The following is a 21008-nucleotide window of genomic DNA, read 5'->3' on the forward strand; positions in this document are numbered from 1 at the left end:
AGCACCAAGGTCTACTGTGGGTAGGTGACGGAGCTCACCTCATCCACTTGGGGTTTGGACTGTTTACCGTACTTGCAGGTAGCTCAGTCATCAGACTTTCAGACTAGAACTGTCTGCTTCTGGTGCATTCCAGAACCCAGACATGAGGAGACAGAACTTGGCCAGGTGTCATACCCACAAGCCATGAGACCAGCTCTAGGGCTTATCCTGCAGATCTACTGAGCACCTATCTGTAGAAATGCCACAAAAATGAAATGAACGTACATGACCGGGCAGGTCCCAGGACATTGCTTTTAGCCAGGAGGTTTCATAGTGAGGAAAATCGTGGCGTCTAAATCTTGCTCAAATCTTTCAACTTCTAATTAGAAGGAAGGGGACATTTTTAACACAGTTGTACAGGTTAGAGAAAGCTTGACTCATTCTAGCTCTGGCTCTTACCTTCTTTTGGTGACATTCTTCTGATAAAAGGTATCACTTGGCACACACTTTGTCACGTCCACAGTCTGCTGGGAGTGACTCGGTTGGGGGGGGCGTTTGTCTCCCTAAACGGTGTCCAGAATCCTCCCAGATGACCTTGCAAACCTTCTCGCCTTCAATTTTTCCCCAAGCTGGCTTCACTTGCTCAGAAAAAGGCAAAAATTCCTAATTCTAGAATCTCCTGCATTTCTCACATTCAGTGTAGCCGGCAACATATTATAACCAAAGCACTGAACACCCCCACTAGGCAGGATTTATCCCTCTCCTGCCCTAGGCTCAACCAAGATTTCTGAGTTCCTGTGGCAGGGTACTTTAAAATCTCCCACTCCCTACCTTTCTATTATGAAGTATTTCATATATTTACAACAGTGTATACAGGCACAACTAATATTCTGCCAGTCCTCATCAGTGTGCCCTTTCATCCGTGGCCAGTGGTCGCCCTGCCCCCATCCCAATTATTGCCAGCAGCTATCTAGGTGGCACTCCTTATTAAATACTTTAATTTTCACACCAGCATATATTAATATATGAAAAGGAATAATAAACATCTAGGTACAAAGTGGCTGAAGAAACAGGGCATTGCAAAAACTTTCAAAAGCATTTTAATTTATTTTTTATTTAAAAAAAGTTTTAGGGGCGCCTGGGTGGCTCAGTTATTAAGCGTCTGCCTTCGGCTCAGGGCGTGATCCTGCCGTTCTGGGATCGAGCCCCGCATCAGGCTCCCCTGCTATGAGCCTGCTTCTTCCTCTGTCACTCCCCCTGCTTGTGTTCCCTCTCTCTCTGACTGTCTCTCTCTGTCAAATAAATAAATAAAATCTTAAAAAAAATAAAATTAAAATTAAAAAAGTTTTAAAGATGTTATTTATTTGAGAGAGAGAGTGTGTGAGTGAGAGAGAGTGCACAAGTGAGAGGCAGAGGGAGAAGCAGACTCCGGCTGAGCAGGAAGCCTGATGCGGGACTCGATCCCAGGACCCCAGGATCATGACCTGAGCCGGAGGCAGACGTTTCACCGACTGAGCCACCCAGGGGCCCCGCAAAAGCATTTTTAACAGGTAAAACATTTGCACCACTAAAAACTCAGAAAGTGTGAAAAGGCAAAAAAAAAAAAAAAATATGAAAAGGCATTCAGTAAAAAGTCTCTCCCAGGGCATCTCTCAGCGGCCTCCTCCAGTATTAACAGTCTCTTGCATTCTTTCAGAGATTTTATGGATAGGCAAAAAATTGTGTATTGGTACCACTTCTTCTTTTTTCACTGATGGTAGCATATGAAACACAGGGTTCTGTTCCTTTCTTCCTAACCTAACAGTGTATCTTGGAGATCTTTCCACTTCGGTGCCTAAAGAGCTTTCTTCATCGATTATAAAGAGCTGGGGGGTACTTCTTCGCAGGGTAGCTGTATTGTAATTTACTAAATTAGTCTCCTGCTGACCACTACAAGGTAATTTATAGGTCCTGGCTATCACGGTCAATAACTTTGTACATACTCACTTCATAAAGGTACCAGTGTACCTGTAAGGTAAAGTCTTGGAAGTGAAATTGCTGGGGTAAAGGGCGTATGCATACTAAGCATCACTCTCTGAACAACTCTTTCTTGAACACCTTCCCTTGCCAGCTATTGTACGAGGCTCAGAGAAGCCCGTGTTGGCCCCCGCCTCCAACTACTCAAAGTGCAGGTGATGAGACACAGCCATTCCATCATCTCGTTGTCTTACAACCATGGGAGTGGCTGGCTATACAGGGAGAGAACGCAGAACTGTGGGACCCGGCTGACTGGGTGGGGAGGGGGAGGGGAGGGGGAGAGGAGGGAAGGCTCTCCTGAGAACGTCATGTTCATGTGAGGAAGGATGGCAGGAGATGGGCTGGGGAGAGCAGTGTTCATGGTGAGTGGCTTGGGGGCACCGAAAGCCAGTGTGGCCACGGAGAAGAGTAGCTGGGCAGCAGAGGGCGGGGTGGGAAGGTCCAGCAGAACCTTGAAGACATCTTGAGGATTTTAGTTTTTATTCTAAGAGCAGTGGGCAACCAGAAAGGAGTGAAGTCATCCAGTGTGCATTTCTGAAGATGACTGGCTGTATTACAGAAATGGGTTAAAGTTTTCATGGAGAACAGGCAGGGAGACCAATTCAAAGACTACTGCTGCTTTCCGGCAGGAGAACGCAGAGGCCGAGCTGGATGGGGCCAAAGAGACAGAGATGGTGAGAGACTGATGGGGAGTGAAGGGAAGGGAGAGGGGTTTCCACAGATGACTCCCCAGTCCCTAACCATGCTGGATGGTGAGCACTTAAGACAAGGCTGCTGGAAGGCTTCTAAATGATGAGAGCCCTTACTGAACATTTTCCACATGCTTAGAATCTAGGGCGTATCCTAAGGGGCCCCTCGGAAAGCCAGACCCTGGCTGTAAAGGCACGAAGTGCCGCCCAAGTTGCCCTGGAGAACACCTTCTGAACAAGCTGAAATGTGTTCATCTCTCCTGTCTTATCTGTACCCTTGCAGGCATCACATGCCCTCCTCCCACGTCGGTCGAACATGCAGACATCCGGGTCAAGAGTTACAAAGTGAGCTCCAGGGAGCGGTACACGTGTAACTCTGGCTTCAAGCGTAAAGCTGGGACATCCAGTCTGACTGAATGCGTGCTTAATGAGACCACCAACGTTGCCCACTGGACAATTCCCAATCTCAAGTGCATCAGTAAGTAGCCATCCCTGCAAGTCTCTCCATCCCTCTTCCCAAAGCCCTACAGAGCCTAACTATAGTGTGGGAAGCTGAATGAGCCCATCTCTGGGGGACAAGACATTTGTGTTGAGGTCTGAGGCTAAATAAACCAATGGGCCTCTAAACAACACCCCTGGGAGCTGAAAACACACAGGCTTTAGGGCCACACAATTTTGGGTTCCTTGAGCAAGGGCCTCACCATCTTGGAAATCTTTGTTCCACATCTAGAAAATGAACGTGATGTCAACACTGTGGGTTGTAGCAGTGAAAGTGAAACCTGGACAATATTAACTACAGCCATCCCTCATTTTGTTGCATTTTGCTTTATTGCACGTTACACATAATTGTGTTTTTTATGAATTGAAGGTTTGTGGCAATCCTGCCTCAAGCGAGTCTATTGATGCCATTTTTCCAACAGTATCTGCTCACTTTGTGTCTCTGTGTCACATTTTAGTAATTCTCGCAGCATTTCAAACTTTCCTATATTTGTTATGGTGACCTGGGATCAGTGATCTTTGATATTACCACACTGCAATTCTCTTGGGACACCACAAGCTGCACCCACGTAAGACGGTTAACTTAATGGGTGTTGTGTATGTATCCTGACTGCTCCACGAGCTGGCTGTTCCCTGTCTCTCTCCCTCACCTTGGACCGCCCTATTCCCTGAGACAGAACAATATTGAAATTAGGCTAATTAATAGCCCTACGATAGCTTCTAAAGCTTCATGTGAAAGGAAGAATCACGTCGTTCTCTTCAAATCAAAACTAGGAATGATTAGGTTAGTGAAAAAAGCATGTCAAGTCAAGATAGGCCAAAAAAATAGGCCTCTTGTGCCAAGTGGTGAATGCAAAGGAAAAGTCCTTGAAGGAAACTGAAGGTGCTACTCCAGAGAACACAAAAAAGGTAAGTAAGCAAAAGAGACTTATTGGTGATACGTAGGAAGTTTTAGGAGTCCGAATAGAAGATCAAACCAGCCACAACACTCCTGTAAGCCAAAGCCGCATCCAGAGCCAGGCCCTCTCTTCAATTCCATGAAGGCTGAGAGGGTGAAGAAGCTGCAGAAGAAATGCTTGAAGCGAACAGAGGTTGGTTCATGTGCTTCAAGGAGAGAAGCCGTCTCCATAACATAAGAGTGCAAAGTGAGGCAGCCAGTTATCCAGAAGATCCGGCTAAGATAATTAATGAAAGTTGCCACGCTAAACAACAGATTCTCAACGTAGACAAAACAGCCTTAGTGCGGAAGAAGTTGTCCTCTAGGACTCTCCCAGCTGGAGAGGAGAAGTCAATGCCTGGCTTCAAAGCTTCAAAGGACAGGCTGACTCTCTTGTTAGGGGCTAATGCAGCTGATGACTTTAAGTTGAAGCCAATGCTCACTGACCATTCTGAAAATCCCAGGAACCTTAAGAATGATGCTAATGTCCTCTACCTGTGCTCTATAAAGGGAAGAACAAAGCCTGGACGACAGCACATCTGCTTACAATATGTTTTACTGAATATTTTAAACTCACTGTTGAGATCTAGTACTCAGGAAGTTTCCTTTCAAAATATGACTGCTCATTGCCAATGCACCTGGTCACCCAAGAACTCTGATCGAGATGAAAATGAAATTAAGATTGTTTTCCTGCCTGCTGTCACAATATCCATTCTGCAGTCCCCGGATCAAGGAGTCATTTCAACTTTCAAGTCTTATTATTTCACAAATACATCCCATAAGGCTGTGGCTGCCAAAGATAGTGATTCCTCTGATGGATATGAGCAACGTAAATTAAAAATCTTCTGCAAAGGATTCACCATTCCAGATGCCATTAAGAACATTTCATGATCCATGGGAAGAGATCAAAATACACACACTCACAGGAGTTTTGGAGAAGTTGATTCCAGCCCTCATGGATAACTCTGAGGGGCTCAAGACTTCACTGGAGGAAGTCACTGCAGATGGGGTGGAAACAGCCTGAGACCCAGAATTAGAAGCGGAGCCTGAGGATGGGACTGAACTGCTGTGATCTCATGACCAGACTTGAACATATGAGGAGTTTCTTCTCGTGGAAGAGCAAACAAAGTGGTTTCTTGAGATGGAATCTACTCCTGGTTAAGTTAACAACAGAGGATTTAGAATATTACGTGAACTAAGTTGATAAAGCAGTGGTAGGTTTGAAAAGACTGGCTCTAATTTTGAAAGAAGTTCTACTGTGCGTAAAATGCTATCAAACAGCACCACCTGCTACAGAGAAATCATTCATGAAAGGAAAAGTCAGTCACTGTGGCAGACTTCATCCGTGTCTTATTTTATGGAATTGCCACAGCCACGCCCATCTTCAGCAACCACCCCCGATCAGTCCGCAGTCACCGACATCGAGGGACGACCCCCCCACCAGCAGGATTATGACTCACTGAAAGCTCAAATGATGGTTAGCATTTTTTAGCAGTATTTTTAAAATTCAGGTATATATATTGATTTTTTAAGACACTATGCTATATAGCCCCCTTCATAGTCTACAGTACAGTGCAAACGGAAGTTTTCTATGCACTGAGAAACAAAAATATTCATTTGACTTGCTTTATTGCCACATTTACTTTATTGTGGTGGTCTGGAACTGAACCTACATGATCTCTGAGGTATGCCTTTAAGATTATGATACCAAGAATTTGGCTACAAAGGGTGTCTGCTCACAGCATGCTTGCCTCCCAGATAGCTTCCCCAGTTTCTCCCTAGAAGACAACCTGTAGGGAAATTATTAGTGTGCTTTGCTGTTACCCACCCAGGAGAATGGGGGCTACCCAAGGAGCAGAGACTCCCTTAGCTTGGTCTCCCATGTCTGGGGTCCAGCCAGCACTCCAGAGCCCATGAGAGGGATGGTTGTCACAATCTATTTTTTCTTTGAACCATCCACAACTGGATAACTATGTCAGAGGCCAACAATCTTGGAGTGGAAGTCAATAGTGCCATTTCCAGGAATAATAAGCCCCTTATGCTAGAAAAATAAAGAATAACTCATGGTTTATTGCATATTTGGTACATGTCCAACTGCAAGCGATATACTTTCTCATATATGTGAAAATTCTCAAGTCCTCTCTGGAGAAGTGCACAAAAGGGGCTGTTCTAGAGAAAACTCACTCTGCTGTAAGATTCCTCAAAGAGCCAGACTTTCTCATTGATTTTATGCACCTGCCCCCTCCACCTGCATGACACCATGCAGACATCAGAGACAGGGCAAGGAAGGAGCCTTCTATTTGTTGCAAAGGAATCACTCAGCTGGGGACACAGTGCCACATGGCGTTAAGTGCCACTGAAGTGATGAGCTAGCTGGGTGACGACATGTATGAGCAATAATACTGTGGCAAAGACACAGAGTGGACCTCTTACTCTGTCCCGTCTGGGCACCCACTGGTACATGTATTCCAGGGGCAAAGATAAGGGCTTTCCAGCACAGGCAAAGTGACCGTTTCTTCAAAGTGCCAATTCCTTTGAGTGAATGAATCCAAGATGGAGAAGAGGTGTAGGCTCTGAACCGGTTGGTGGAGGGTGGGGGGAGAGGAAGCAAGGGGGAGAGACCTGGGATCATAGACTTTTAGAAGCTAAAGATTGGATGATCTTTAGGTTTCATGTAGCCCAAAGGTTCCTCACCTTCCACCACTAACAACTCCCTCCATTACTTTTCCTAACCTCCTGTGCTTGGAATGCTCCTCACAAAACAACGGAATCTACCAACTAATCATTCATTTTTCCATGTAAAAGACAGTATTATAAAATGGAGTCGATCTCATTGATTTCATTCTAACCTAAAATAACAAGACATTTGATATGTGCGCAGTCTTTTTGAAAGGCTAGGAAAAGAGTTTGCCATCTGTTTGCATTTGCATGGGGATTGCAGATTGGGAAACATTGTTGCTTATTTCTTGTGCTTCTGACCTATCCCAGGAAGCCAGATATCTCCATTTTAAATTTATATAATTATTTTTTATTTATATGTGGTTGTGAAGCACTCCAGGTTCCATCCTCAGGCTCATAAATGCCATGTGGTTATCCTCTCTCTAGGAGACCCCTCCCTGACTCACCTAAGGCCATCCTCCACAGAAGTGCCAGCAGGGGTGACCCCAGAGCCAGAGAGCACCTCCCTTTCTGGAAAAGGTAGGGATGTTGTAAACTTTTTAAGGACTCCCATTCCCTGCGACCACTCAGGTCCCTGTGAGTCCCCCAGATTCTTGGACCACTGCTGGAGTTCCACGGCCAACTTAAACAACAGAACATACTTTCTTTAAACGTCAAAATTAAATCTTATATTAGCTTAATTTTCTCTTTTAAATCAAAGTTGCTTGATAGCTAGGTTTCAGTTGCACAAAATTAATGATCATTCGAAATCCACTCTTAATATGCCAGATCATTAGCTGTAGATGCACTTCCTTATCAGAACTGGGGAGGATCTGTGGTTTTGCCTGCCTTGCATGTTAGCCCGTCAACACGTCATGGGTGCCAGTGGAAAACAGGACATTCCTGCTTCAGAGACCAAGGACGTTCTACTTACATGGCACATCAGGAAGTGGGACCTGCGGCATGTTTGCCTCAATTCCCTCATCTCTGTGTCCCACAGGGACAACGGGGATGAGCCTACAAGAAGCCTGCAAACCCAGCAGGCTGCTTCATAGCAGAGGAAGCCTGAGTTCAAGATTTACTTATTTTAGAGACAGAGAGTGTGTGCATGTGTGTGGGCGAGCTTGAGTGGGGGAGGGGCAGAGGGAGAGAGAGAATCTCAAGCCGACTCCATGCTCAGCATGGAGCTCAATGATGGGCTCCATCCCAGGACACTGAGATCACGACCTGAGCCAAAATCAAGAGCCGACGCTTAACCAACTGAGGCACCCAGGCGCCCCAAGAAACTGGAGTCTTTTATAACTGGCTGACCATGTCTGCCCTTTGCTCCATAGGGAGGCGCTGTCTCCACCTTCCAAGGCTATATGAGCATCTTTGAAAAGATAGTCCCAAGAGAGGGCTGTCAGCGCCTCTGCTGACGAGGCATGCAGAAACATGAGAGACCCGTGCAGAACTGTCCCCCAACAGTCCCAACTATGATTGCTCTGGTACAGAAGCATTGGACAAAGCTGCCAACATTATGAATTTCCAGGGTTTTAGTTCATCTTCCATCCCAATTTTCTCAGCACCGTTCTGATGTTAAGAAAATTTGGAATCTTGGATGATAATATCTTGGGACAATGTGCCCTACATCCTAGGAAAGCCTTAATTTACACTTAACTCCTGATTTTTTGTGTCCTGTTATCCAGTGTGGCTTCCCCCCTCCCCCCTTCCTGCCCAGACACAGTCATCCTGCTGCCTTTGGCTGCACTGCTCAGGCACGCCTTCCCTAGAGCATAGCTTCCTAACCGTGGACACGCACAGGGACTTCCCTGGGACTCTGGCAGTCTGGGGAGCGGTCTGGGAATTAGGGCTCTAGAAGCTCCCCCAGGTAATTCTTAGGGAGGCAAAGCTGGGAACCAATGCTGAAGGGAGGATGGCGAGGCCAGAAGGAGGTTTCCTCCTAGTTAGGTAGTCTGTTGACTACAAACCAAGGATACGGTTGAGCACTGGCTACATTTAAGTTTGGGGTAATTCCCAAACCCCTTTGACCCAAGTCACATCTGGTTCACCAACTGATGAGAATAATCAAGGGATCTCTCCCAGCCTTGCCTTCATGCGTCGCACACGATGAAAGCGTGCGGTCAGAATCTCAGGCGTGGGAATGTAGTCTCCGATGCAGGGTGACATGGCCATGAGCACTAGGGTGGAAAGGCTCTGGGGGAGCTCTGTCTGCAGGGCACCTGGAGTGCTGGCAGGCCAGATCGTGTGAGTACATGTGAGGCACTGACGGGGGAGGAAGGGGCAGGAGGACGTCTGACAGCATAAGCGGCTGGGAGAGCAGCCCCACACAGTGTGGCCACACAGCCAACGGTGCTGGGGTCCCAGAGGCACTTTGCTCACTCCTTTGCTCCGGGGCTGCAGTCCCTCGGTACGGTATTTATCACACTGGAAGACCCCTCTTTCATGGAAAGAGAATAGTGAAGTTCTTCCACCTTCCACCATGCTTCACAGTTTGGGGGCAGCCGTTTGCCAGGTCGACAGGGAGGGTGAGGGCCTAGACACAAGGCGGGCTCCCCTCCCCCAGATCAGCACAAAACCAGGACCCTTTCTTCAAATACGCTCTCTAAGATTCAGTCAGGCTGAACCGCAGGCTTCCCCTTATTTCAGATATCATCTGCGAACATGTAAAAAATAAACGAATATCAGCACCCCAGATGTCTCAGGCAAATATAGTCACACTCGGTTTTTGAGAGCGGGCTCTCGCAGCATCTTAGATGCTTTCTCTAGTACACGAGCCCGATCTACTCAAATCCATGGTGTCTTTAACTTAGGGGCACCATGGTAAACAGCTACAGAGCCTCTCGCATTCTCGAAAGTCCCATGGCCATTCCAGATGCATGAATGCGTTACCCACATAAGGGATTTTCCCAGACAGTCATGGAGGCATGTGCTGGGGGAGGGCTGGCCCATGGTGGACTTCACCAAGTATTAAGTCCACTCTCCTCTGGAGCTGAGCCGAGACACAATTATAAATATTTCTGTTCTCCATATCTTGCACTTTCCTACAGAGCCAGCTTTCACTTCCAAGTCAGACACCACAGTGGCCACAAAGCCCGCTGTTGTGCCAGGCTCCAGGCTGATGCCATCAAAGCCTCCTGCTACAGGAACCACAGGGCCGATCCGTAAAGAACCCTCCCGAGCCCCACCTCAGGCAACAGCAAAGGCCTCGGAACACACTCCCTCTGCCTCACAGGAGACGCCAGGTTAGCACTGGCTTTGCCGGCTTCAGGAGAGGTCAGCAACCCATGGGCCGCTCCTGAGGTGGGGTGGAGACCTGGAGGGAGCTGACTGCACAGCATTATACCCCCCGATCCAAAGTCCAGACAACTCCGTAACCCTCTGCCCGCTGCTCTGTGCCACAGCCTTCCTGCTCTGCCCTCTAACCTCTGTGCTTTGCCCTGGTTCAGCCCAGCTGGAAAAGAAAGTCCATCTCCTGGATGGGACAAGGCTCACCGTATTGACCTGCATGGCAGAGGCTTTGCCAATCTGAATAATATCTGCCTCCTCCCAATATGGGAGGACAGTGGAAGCCTTCTGTATTCTGGAGTCACCATCTGTGGGATGGAAAAGCTCTTGGTAATCCGCATCTCCCATAAAGGCACATCTGATGCTTGTGGCGGGTTTTTCTCTACTGCAATACCATTGGCTGTATTCCCCATGCTGTACCTTTCGTCCAAGTGACTTATTCATTCCACCTCTGGAAGCCTGGGCCTCCCACTCCCCTTCACCCATTTTGCCCATCCCCCCACACTCCTCCCCTCTGGCTGTCATCAGTTTGTTCTCTGTGTTTATGCGTCTGTTTCTGCTTTTGTCTGTTTGTTCGTCTGTTGCGTTTTTTAGATTCCACATCTAAGTGAAATCATATGGTATTTGGCTTTCTCTGTTTGACTGATTTCACTTAGCATAATCCACTCTACGTCCACCCACACCACGTCTTCTTTATCAGCTCATGTCCTGATGGACATCAGGCTGCTTCCGTATCTTGCTCACCGTAAATAATGCTGCTATAAACACAGGGGTGCATGTGTCTTTTCAAATCAGTGTTTTTGTTTTCTTTGGGTAAACACCCAGCAGTAAATTACTGGATCATATAGGTATTTCCATTTTTAATTTTGTGAGGACCCTCCATACTGCTCTCCACAGTGGCTGCACCAGCTTGCACTCCCACCGACACTGCCCGAGGGTCCCTTTTCTCCACCTCCTCCCTAACAATTGTTATTTCTTGTCTTTTTGATTCTAGCTGTTCTCACAGGTGTAAGGTAATATCTCATTGTGGTTTTACATTTGCCTGTCCCGGATGATCAGTGATCTTGAGCGCCCTTTCCTGTGCCTGTTGGCCATTTGTATGTCTTCTCTGGAAAAATGGCTGTCGGGTCCTCTGCCCATTTTTAATTGGATTCTTTGCTTGTGTGTGTGTGTGTGTGTGTGTGTGTGTGTGTGTGTGTGTGTGTGTGTTGAGCTGTATAAGTTCTTTATACATTTTGGATATTAACCCCCTATCAGATATGTCACTTGCAAATATCTTCTCCCATTTAGTAGGTTGCCTTTTTGTTCTGTTGGTAGTTTCCTTCACTGCGCAAAAAGGGCACATTTGATTCTTGAGCATGGCCCAGCATCTAAATAAATTACCCTTGTTCTCTGCTAAAGGGAATTTGGTTTTGCCAGCCATCAATCTCTCAAGGCTTTAGGATGGGAGCCAAATTGTCCAAAATTCCTCCTGCTCAATGAGAAATTAGTGCCTTTAGGGCGACAGCAATAACTGAGCTGCAATCTCTCTCTGCAGGTACATATTCGTACAATTCTGGAACCGTGACTGGTACGTATTTCTTTTTCTTGTCCTAGCAGTGTTTATGCCCAGGGGACCTCAGTCTCAGGGGGGTGGGACAGTCCTGGCTCATGCGTGCTGCCCCAGCCTGGCCACCAGCAGCATCCCCCTCCCCTCTCAAGAGTGTCTCAGTTTAGGCAGCTAGTTATAGGATCACCCTACTTACAGGATTCTAACATGACTGCTTATCTCACTACCGGTAGCTCCTCACTGTCAGGCCACTGATGTGGGAACCAGAGAGCTGACACATCACAAGACAGCCTCCTTCCACTAAGCCCAGCTACACTTCCGTCCAGGACTTAGCAGAAAACCACAAGTGTGTACTGCTGTCATTACAACGATGCCATAAGCTGCATTAATCTTTTACAGGGTGTTAGCACGACGCACTTTATAGCAAGACTGCTCAAATTTCTCAATATAAAAGGCTTCTTTTTACAGAACACACACACAACTTTAAGGCTAGGAGAGAAAGTGAATGACCCAGTGACTGTGAGGAGGGGAGTGGAAAGTGTTCGCAAGAATTAAAGAAAGAGAGGAAGGGAGGGGAGGAGAGAGGAAGAAAAGAGCAAGAAGGGAGAGAAAAAGGCGATCATAAAGAACCTAAGACTTTTGTCTGACAAGTTTTCAATAAGCCAAAAAAAAAAAAAAAAAAAACCACCACCGTAACGTGGTACAGACAAAAATTATTTCTGTTTTCTATTTACAAGTTTTCCTACTGGAGAATGACTCATTTTTGTGGCCATATTTTATCTGCACCAAGTGTCATCTAGGGGCACCTGGGTGGCTCAGTCAGTTAAGCATCCGACTCTTCATTTCAGCTCAGGTCATAATCACAGGATCATGAGCTCAAGCCCTGCATCACCCCCCATCACCCTGCATAGGCTCCATGCTTAGCGGGGTGTCTGCTTCTCTGTCTCTCCCTCTGCTCCTCCCCCCGCTCCCACTCATTCTCTCTCTCAAATAAAAAAGTTAATTAATTAATTAGTTAATTATATTTTCTAAAAAGTGTCATCTAGGGAAAAAAAAACAAGTGAGGGATGCCTGGGTGGCTCAGTCAGTTAAGCATCCAACTCTTTCAGCTCAGGTCATGATCTCAGGGTGGTGGGATTGAGCCCCAAGTCAGGCTCTGTGCTGAGCTGAGCTGTGCTGAGATTCTGTCGCTCTCCCTCTGCACCGCAGCGCCCCCCTCCCAGCATGTGCGTGTGCACACACGCTCTCTTAAAAAAAAAGAAAAGAAAAGAAAAGAAAAGAAAAGAAAAGAAAAGAAAAGAAAAGCCAACCAAGTAGGTTTGGTCATTTCAGCAGCTAGTTGATTAGAATGGTTTTTAAAATGATCAGAACGTATATGCAAAGGCAGGACATTTTTTTTAAAAGCCCCTAGGGAGAGTATTTTCACTGAGAAACTGTGGGATTTAATGACAAGGACACTGAAACAAAAATGTTTATCACTTAAGAGGCAACCAGTAAAAAAAAGTAGCCAACCTAATCTTTCTGCTGATGTCACATATTACATTAACCTTTCTACAAAGCTTCACATTTTTTACTCACTTTTTTGAATTGGTAATATTTGCACAGGGTTTAAAAATTACAAATTACAAAAAGACATAGAGCAAAAAGCCCCATCTCAGACTCAAAATCCCCTTGCAGGAAGAAAGCAACTCCTGCTACCAGATTTCTGTGTATCCTTTCAGAGAGTCAACCTGTAAATAGCTCACGGAGGTTACATGATGCTAGACAGGTATTGCATTTTCACTGTTTTGCACCTTGTTCATTTTCACCTACTGGTATCTCTTGGAAATCCTTTCATATCAATACACTAAAACCATTTCATTCTTTAAAACAGCTACAAAATATCCTACCATATGGATTTGCCACAATTTATGTAGCCAACCCCCTATTTGGACATGTGACTGTTTACATTCTTTGACTACGTTACAAACAGTAATTAATTGGAAAACCTTCTATCATTTTGCTGTGGGCAAGTATATCTGTAGGATAAAATCCTACACATAAAATCCAGGAGGCCATGTTTTCTATGTAGATTTTCAAACAACTACTTTATTACGGGATATCATCTTATAATGTATTTTTCCAGCTTATGACTTTCACTAGATTAAAATATCAGAAACTCTCTCCCAAATTCTGAAGTATAATGTAATAAACATTTACTCGACATCTGCAATAGTCAAAGACAGCTCCGTGCAAGAAACTGCGGGAATACAGAGATTTAAAAAAAACAAAAACAAAAAACTTCAAATCTTTCCTGCTATGTGAATAAGATTTCCTTCTTCCAGGGGGCTTCAAGACAAACACGTTAGCTCCTAACTTACAAGCCAGATCAAGTAATTATTAGCAAAGGAATAAAAAAATAAAGATGAGTTATATTTCGTTAGTTGTTATTTAAGTTTTATCGACGAAGAAGGTGTAAACTGAAATTAAAATCATGCTGGTTTTCTAAAGACAGAAGGGGGAATGAACCATGAGAGACTATGGACTCTGGGAAACAAACTGAGGACTTCAGAGGGGAGGGGGGTGAGGGGTGGGGGATTGGGACAGGCCGGTGATGGGTAGTAAGGAGGGCACATATTGCATGGTGCACTGGGTGTTATACGCAAGTAATGAATCAGGGAACACTGCATCAAAAACTAGGGATGTACTATATGGTGACTAACATAACATAATAAAAAATTATTATAAAAAAAAATTAAAAAAAAAAAAATAAAGACACTTAGTGATGGTGCCTGTCAAGTATGTCGTATACAGTCCCAGCCACCTGAGACCCCAGAGTTTGCCCCCGTCAGATACAAGCAGCAGAGATACCTGCCGGCTCCTTGGGCATCCGTAGGTGTTGCCATTTCTGCATGAATGAGCAATGAGTTGACCATGTCTATACGCAAATATAGATGCTTTACCATAGTAATCTCTCAGCAAATGTTAATTAACTCAATAGTTTCATCAGCCCATTGATAACTAGCAATAATCATACTTTTTAAAATAAGTTACATAAAAGATTATCAGAACTTTTAAAAGTTTTTTTTTTAGCTTAACAGAAAATGGTAAATAGATCGCTCAATAAAAAGTAAATGAGCGAGCAGACAGAATGTCAGTTTGAGGACTTCAACATTTTAATAAATGTTTAGGAAATGCGATTCATCATTTCATTGTCTTAAATATCTACAGGCTCACTTGGAAGCCTTTTTTTTTTAAGATTTTATTTATTTTAGAGAGAGAGAGCACAAGGAGGGGGAGGAACAGATGGGGGAGGGAGAGGGACAGAATCCCAAGCGGACTCTGGGCTGAGTGCAGAGCCCTATACAGGGCTCAGTCTCATGACCCTGAGATCACGACCTGAGCCGAAACCAAGAGTCAGATGCTTAACCAATTGAGCCACCCAGGCACCCCTTGGCAGCCCTTTTAATCAATAATTTCATCCAGTTATTTCAATATCCTCTATCTGGTCTTTAACTAGGGCTACTCCTGAGGACTCCTAATTGTAAGGTAAAAAGCCAGGATGTCACCTATGGCAGTGTTTACATTGCCAGGTTCATTAGGACACTAGGAGGGAAGAATTAATTCTTCAAACTATGTTATAATTCTCGTCTTTCATATCTGAAACAAATCTGCTGCAGTTGATATGCTCAGTCTTTAACAGGAGCTAGCTCTATATTACATCGTTCATCTGTTATTCAATATAGATTGAGTTCTAACTCTGGGCCAGGTTGGTCCTAAGTTGCAATGAAATGCAGATTTGTCATTGAGAAGCAAATGGCATGTCAAATGTACTTTAACTTATGAACTGTGAACGGTTTAGTTCAATCGATTAGGTATTTATTGAGTACCTACTCTGAACCCAACACTTACTATGTGCTTAGTGCAGTAAGAGACAGAAGAGACACACTGCCCAGGAATAATGATATTCTTACTTCAAAGCTGCCTTCATCAGATGCGGGCACACCAGCACTCGGAAACAGCACTCCCTGGCTGACCTAGTTTGCAGGTACTGCTAAGGAATGGTGACCCCACCCTCCACCATGTTCTCAGAGGACCTTTTCATCATCCACACTGAACAGTGGCCACTGGTTGCCTCAGCCACCCTCTTTGCTTTGGACCCAACACTCACTTCAGGTTGAAGTCAAAGTGGGCAGCTACAGGCCGTTCTCAGCCTCCTGAGCAATAATTCCATTTGTTCTCCTACCTCCCCCCAGACTTGAACCTTCCTCTATTCTCCTCTGGCTCACCAAATCTCTCTCCCTTCCTTTTTCTCCCACCCATGCATCCTCTAGGAAACGTTTACAAAAGGGTGGGGAACTTGCCAGTTGATTTGTTTACCTAGCAACTTAGTGATTTGGTTTCAATTTCTTTACTCAGTTTGCCTGCATACAATCGAGGAAGAGGCCAAGGGTAGGAGTTTGTCCCTGTATTCAAAGTGCTCTGTCACATCATTGGCTCAGGAACCCTCCTCTCTCTGGAGCTGGGAGCCTGCAGGCTCGACTCTCATTCAGAGGAACCAGGAAGAGACATTATGAAAGCAAAACTACAGTTGACATCAACTAGCCTTTTCCAGTAAATCCCTCCAGGGACAGTAAATGCATGCCGAGTTGATTAGTAAAGGGAGGAAATAGTTTACTCTAGGGCACACCATCCCTTAGGAAGTATTTCTGGTTGTTAGTCGTAAGGATGATAAGTCCGAAAACTCAAAACAGTTTTCACTCATTTGCCATGCTTCCTTGTTGTTTCCTTTGGGACTTTTCTTGTTTGTATCTACTTAGGCATGGGTGGTTTTGTTTTGACAACTGTACTGTTTCTTCTGATGACAGTAGCATTTCAAAAATATCGGGGAAAAAGCAAACTTCTTTCAAAAGAAAGTAAAGATTATCCACAAGCCCACCAGTACTTAATACTCTGGTACCCACTCTTCAAGGTCGTCCTGCACCTATGGACACGCGCACGGCTTACTGGGGATTATTTTTCAGTTCATTTTTACCTCAGCCAGGTTTTTTTTTTCACTTAAGATATTGGAGACATCTTTCTGTGTTAATAAATATAGATGCATTTCTTAATTTTTTAAAGCTGGATGATAGTCCAATGTATGGGTATAGAACAGTTTAATTAATTTTTTACTAATAGATTGAGATTAACATTTAAAAAATTGTTTTAAACAATACCTCAGTGAATATGCCTGGATGTATTTGTCCATTTCCTTGGAATCAATTCCTGGAAATGGGACTAGAGTCAACAGGTGTGTTCTTCTCTAAAGCCGTTGTTTTATGTTGCCAACTGCCCTTGAGAAAAACTGTACCATTTACACGCGTACCCGGCAGAGAATCTGGATGTTTCCTCATATTTCTCTGTTTTTCGATAGAGTTGTATTTCGAAGGCCAAGATGGGAGATGTGTCCTGTACACGAGGTCGTGTGCTGCTTGTAGAGGCACAGGTCCAAACAGCTGAACAGTCTGGGAGATGTGACTCGTGGTCCCCAGTCAGACCCCCGGCCCCCCAGATGTTTAGGGTTGTTATCCTTCACGTAGGGCAGGTAGGTGTTTTTTTGCAGGGAGATTTTACAATATGGAGGTAAACGGGCCAACTCTGCCTGGAGCTTATTACTGATGCAAGTGTTTTTAAAATAGTCAGGTTCACTGTGCCCTCGGGCTGAGCCCTCTGGCTTCCCCAGAGAGATCCCGCTCTTCCTATCCTGTCTAATAAATCTCAAATGCTCTGGGGCTGCTGGCCTCCTCCCCGCAAGTGCTCCCAATGCTCCAGGCTATTCCTTCCAAGGCAGCCCAAACAGGATCTTTCCCTTCTCCTAAGCCATGGACTTACTCTCCTCTTACCCGTAACAACTTTTCCAACACCTCCTCTCTCTCCTTACCACTCTTCCTCCGCCATAAAAAGTTGCCAATAAAAAAAACAATAATGGGGGCACATGGATTAAACGGTTAAGCCTCTGACTCTTGATCTCAGCTCAGGTCTTGATCTCAGGGTCCTGAGTTCAAGCCCCACCTTGGGCTCCATGCTGGGCGTGGAGCCTACTTTGAAAAAAAAAAAAAGATGAAATTGGAAGAAACATGCTATTGTTTCTAAATCGGGGTTCTGTGAAGTTGAAGAAAAGGGGGAGGTGGTCCCAGAGACAACTGAGGAGAACTCTCGCCCTAGTTTCTGACTTTGGATTTAGCAGCAGACATGGCTTCTCTCCGCATACTCCCACCCCAGCCTTCTCCTCTCCTCCCATCACCGAGTCACCCTGACGAGGAGGGATGGATTAGGAGCCGGGGATGTGGGACGACGTGAAAGGGGATGGTTTGAGCTGACAGTACTGGTGGGGAAAGAACGTACTTTCTGCCCAGAAGTAGAGCAGATGGGACTGCTCCAGAATTGCTGGCGACAGTAAGCGGGCTGGGAAGGCATTTGGATCCTCTGCAGGACCGTCAACTGTGAAGAGTTTCCAGATTCTTAGACATGAACCCCCTGCCAGGACTCTCCGCCTGACAGCTGCGTTCTGTTTTCTTACAGCGGCGATCTTCACACCTGTCGCTGTGCTCGGTGTCATGTGTGTGGTACTTCTTCTGGTCTGTTACCAAAAATCGAGGTGAGTAGAAAAGGGCTGCATCATCATGATTCCGCCGCCCCCTCAAAGCAAGACCCCCTGTCCTGGCTATGGAGGCAGGCTCTCAGGTTCACCCAGTCCCGTCCCGACCAAACGGACAGCCTGCCCTGGGAGGCCCTCCACAGGCCACCCGTCGGAGACGTAGCAGCCAGAGCCTAACTGGTAACAAGGGGCTGCTTTACAACAAGGAAAGAAAAGAATGAACGAAGTTTTCTTTCCTTTTCAGAAGGAAAGAACCTACCCAATAACCAAGTTGATGGATACGCAATTGCTGCGATACAATCATGAATATATTTTCTTGAACGTTCTCATTAAATACAGGGATGCTTTCTTATTTACGTGCTCATTTATGTCGGCCTGACTTTTGTATTTCTGATAGTCGAAATTCTTATTTCAGCATTGGTGACCAGAAGTCCGTTTCTGCCACTTGCTGAAATTTCAGTTTTTATTATTTTTCTAATCTCGAGGCATTTTTATCATTTTCATTAAAGCCTCAACGGCATATTAGCCTTAATTTCATACTTCTATCAATTAGAAGCCAGGAACCAGCATTCTGTGTTGATAGGGCTGTTTTGGATCTTTCCTCAGCATCATACAATGACAGTAGAAATCAGATTTGTTGAAACAAAACTTTTAGTTGTTAGTCATAAAGAATTCTTTTCTAAATATATCAGTATAAGGATGACACCATCCTTCAAGCCTCACTTTGGCAAAATGAATTCCATGAAATGCTACTGTGAGGCCGAAATGAAAGTCATCTAAAAATTCACATCCATCTTCAAAAGCTGTTAATACCTTCCCAACCAAAAGAAATGTGATAAACCTCATGGATCGTTTAGAAACAAACACACTAAGGTTGAGATGTGACTCGAAAATCTGTCAAAACAATCCCCAAAATGCTAAAATATTGGCAAAATAAAAAAGGACTTTTAAAAGGACTTTCAAAGTGTCGTTATAACTAAATTTCCACATGAGATGTTATATTTGGAGTTATATTCTTAAGAGATTATAAGGACTATATTCATTGACTTAAAAAAATGTACACAATCTTTTTTTAAGAATAAGACTTTAAAAATAGGATCTTACAAGAATTCGTAAATTTGGTGTATATGACCAATAAATATGCCGATAAGATGAAAATATCAGTATTCCCTGACTATAGTAAAGAAATATTGATAAATAAATCTTTATATTTATGCACGGGGTGCATATATCTTAAGACTTATTAACCTGAAAAGCATAACTACTTGGTCATTTGGTGAATCAATTCTTTGTTGTAAACTTATTTTTTACAAATGAGTTATTAGGTAGGTATGTCATTCAACAAACTGGCTTTCAGCATTATTTTCAGTACATCGGCCTAGAGTCCTGATTTTTTTTTTTATGATTTTTTATTATATTATGTTAGTCACCATACAGTACATCCCCGGTTTCCCATGTAAGGCTCGATGATTCATTAGTTGTGTATAACACCCAGTGCACCATGCAATACGTGCCCTCCTTACTACCCATCACCGGTCTATCCCATTCCCCCACCCCCTAGAGTCCTGATTTATAGTTTAGCTCACTCCAAGGAGCTCAAAGCGCTTACGTACTTGACAATTGAAGTGTGGCTGACATACAATATCCTATTAGTTTCAGGTGTGCATCATACTGATTCAGCATTTTATGCATTCTGAAATGACCATGACAAGTCTAGTTCCTACCCGACTCCAAAGTTACTACACTACGATCGATTATATTCCCTGCGCTGTTCATTACATCCCCGTGATTTATTTATTTTGTAACTGCAAGTTCGTACCTCTGAATCCCCTTCCCCTATTTCACCTGCCCCCCAGCCCGTCCCCTGTAGCACTCACCAGTGTGTTCTCTGTATCGAAACGCCTATTTTGTTTGCTCATTTTTGGTTTTTAGATTCTACAAATGAGTGAGATCCTATGGTATTTGTCTTTCTCTGACTTATTTCACTTAGCACTATGCCCTCTAGGGCCATCCATGTTGTTGCAAATGGCAAGATCTCATTATTTTTTATGGCCGAGTAATACTCTATTGTGAATCCACTCATCTATTGAGGGACACCTGGGTTGCTTCCGTCTCTTGGCTGGTGTAGATAATACTGCAGAGAAAGTGCAGCTATCTCTTCGAATTGGTGTTTTTGTTTTCTTTGGATTCTAAGTGTTTACTTTGAAATGTCCTTAAAGAGTTGCCTATCCTCAAGAGGTAGATGACATCGTCCATGGAAGAAATTGCTGACCCAGGTACTCAGGGCCTAAAAACCCATGCTGTTCAATGACAGGGAGTCATGTGGAATTAAGATGTTCTGCCTCCCGGAATCCATCAAAATTCTAGAGGAGAACATAGGCAACAACCTCTACGACATCAGCCAAAGCAACCTTTTTCATGACACATCCCCAAAGGCAAGAGAAACAAAAGATAAAATGAATTTATGGGACTTCATCAAGATTAAAAGTTTCTGCACATCCAAGGAAACAGTCAGAAAAACTAAGAGGCAGCCCACGGAATGGGAGAATATATTTGCAAATGACACTACAGATAAAGGACTGGTATCCAAGATCTACAAAGAACTTCTCAAACTCAATACACGAGAAACAAATAAACAAATCAAAAAATGGGCAGAAGATATGAACAGACACTTTTCCAATGAAGACATACAAATGGCTAACAGACACATGAAAAAATGTTCAAAATCATTAGCCATCAAGGAAATTCAAATCAAAACCACACTGAGATACCACCTTA

At 44.5% G+C, this 21008-nt stretch overlaps 1 protein-coding gene across 6 annotated transcripts in view; it reads left to right on the plus strand.

Moving 5' to 3' along the window:
• The window catches only part of IL15RA (interleukin 15 receptor subunit alpha), a 59837-nt gene that overhangs the window by 27432 nt on the left and 11397 nt on the right, over nucleotides 1-21008 (plus strand). For 3 of the 6 annotated variants that reach the window (XM_087857755.1, XM_087857753.1, XM_045812878.2), the window contains exons 2-6: nucleotides 2968-3162; nucleotides 7225-7317; nucleotides 9828-10022; nucleotides 11603-11635; nucleotides 18155-18230. In XM_087857755.1, coding sequence (XP_087713881.1) covers nucleotides 2968-3162; nucleotides 7225-7317; nucleotides 9828-10022; nucleotides 11603-11635; nucleotides 18155-18230 — 592 coding nt within the window. Of the gene's footprint in view, nucleotides 1-2967; nucleotides 3163-7224; nucleotides 7318-9827; nucleotides 10023-11059; nucleotides 11079-11602; nucleotides 11636-18154; nucleotides 18231-21008 lie in introns of all 6 variants that reach the window. The other 3 variants (XM_087857751.1, XM_087857754.1, XM_087857752.1) reach the window with 2 other exon arrangements.

The sequence above is a fragment of the Ursus americanus genome, chromosome 31, assembly GCF_024610735.1.
Source record: "Ursus americanus isolate L20-20 chromosome 31, mUrsAme1.1.p, whole genome shotgun sequence".
NCBI lineage: Eukaryota > Metazoa > Chordata > Mammalia > Carnivora > Ursidae > Ursus > Ursus americanus.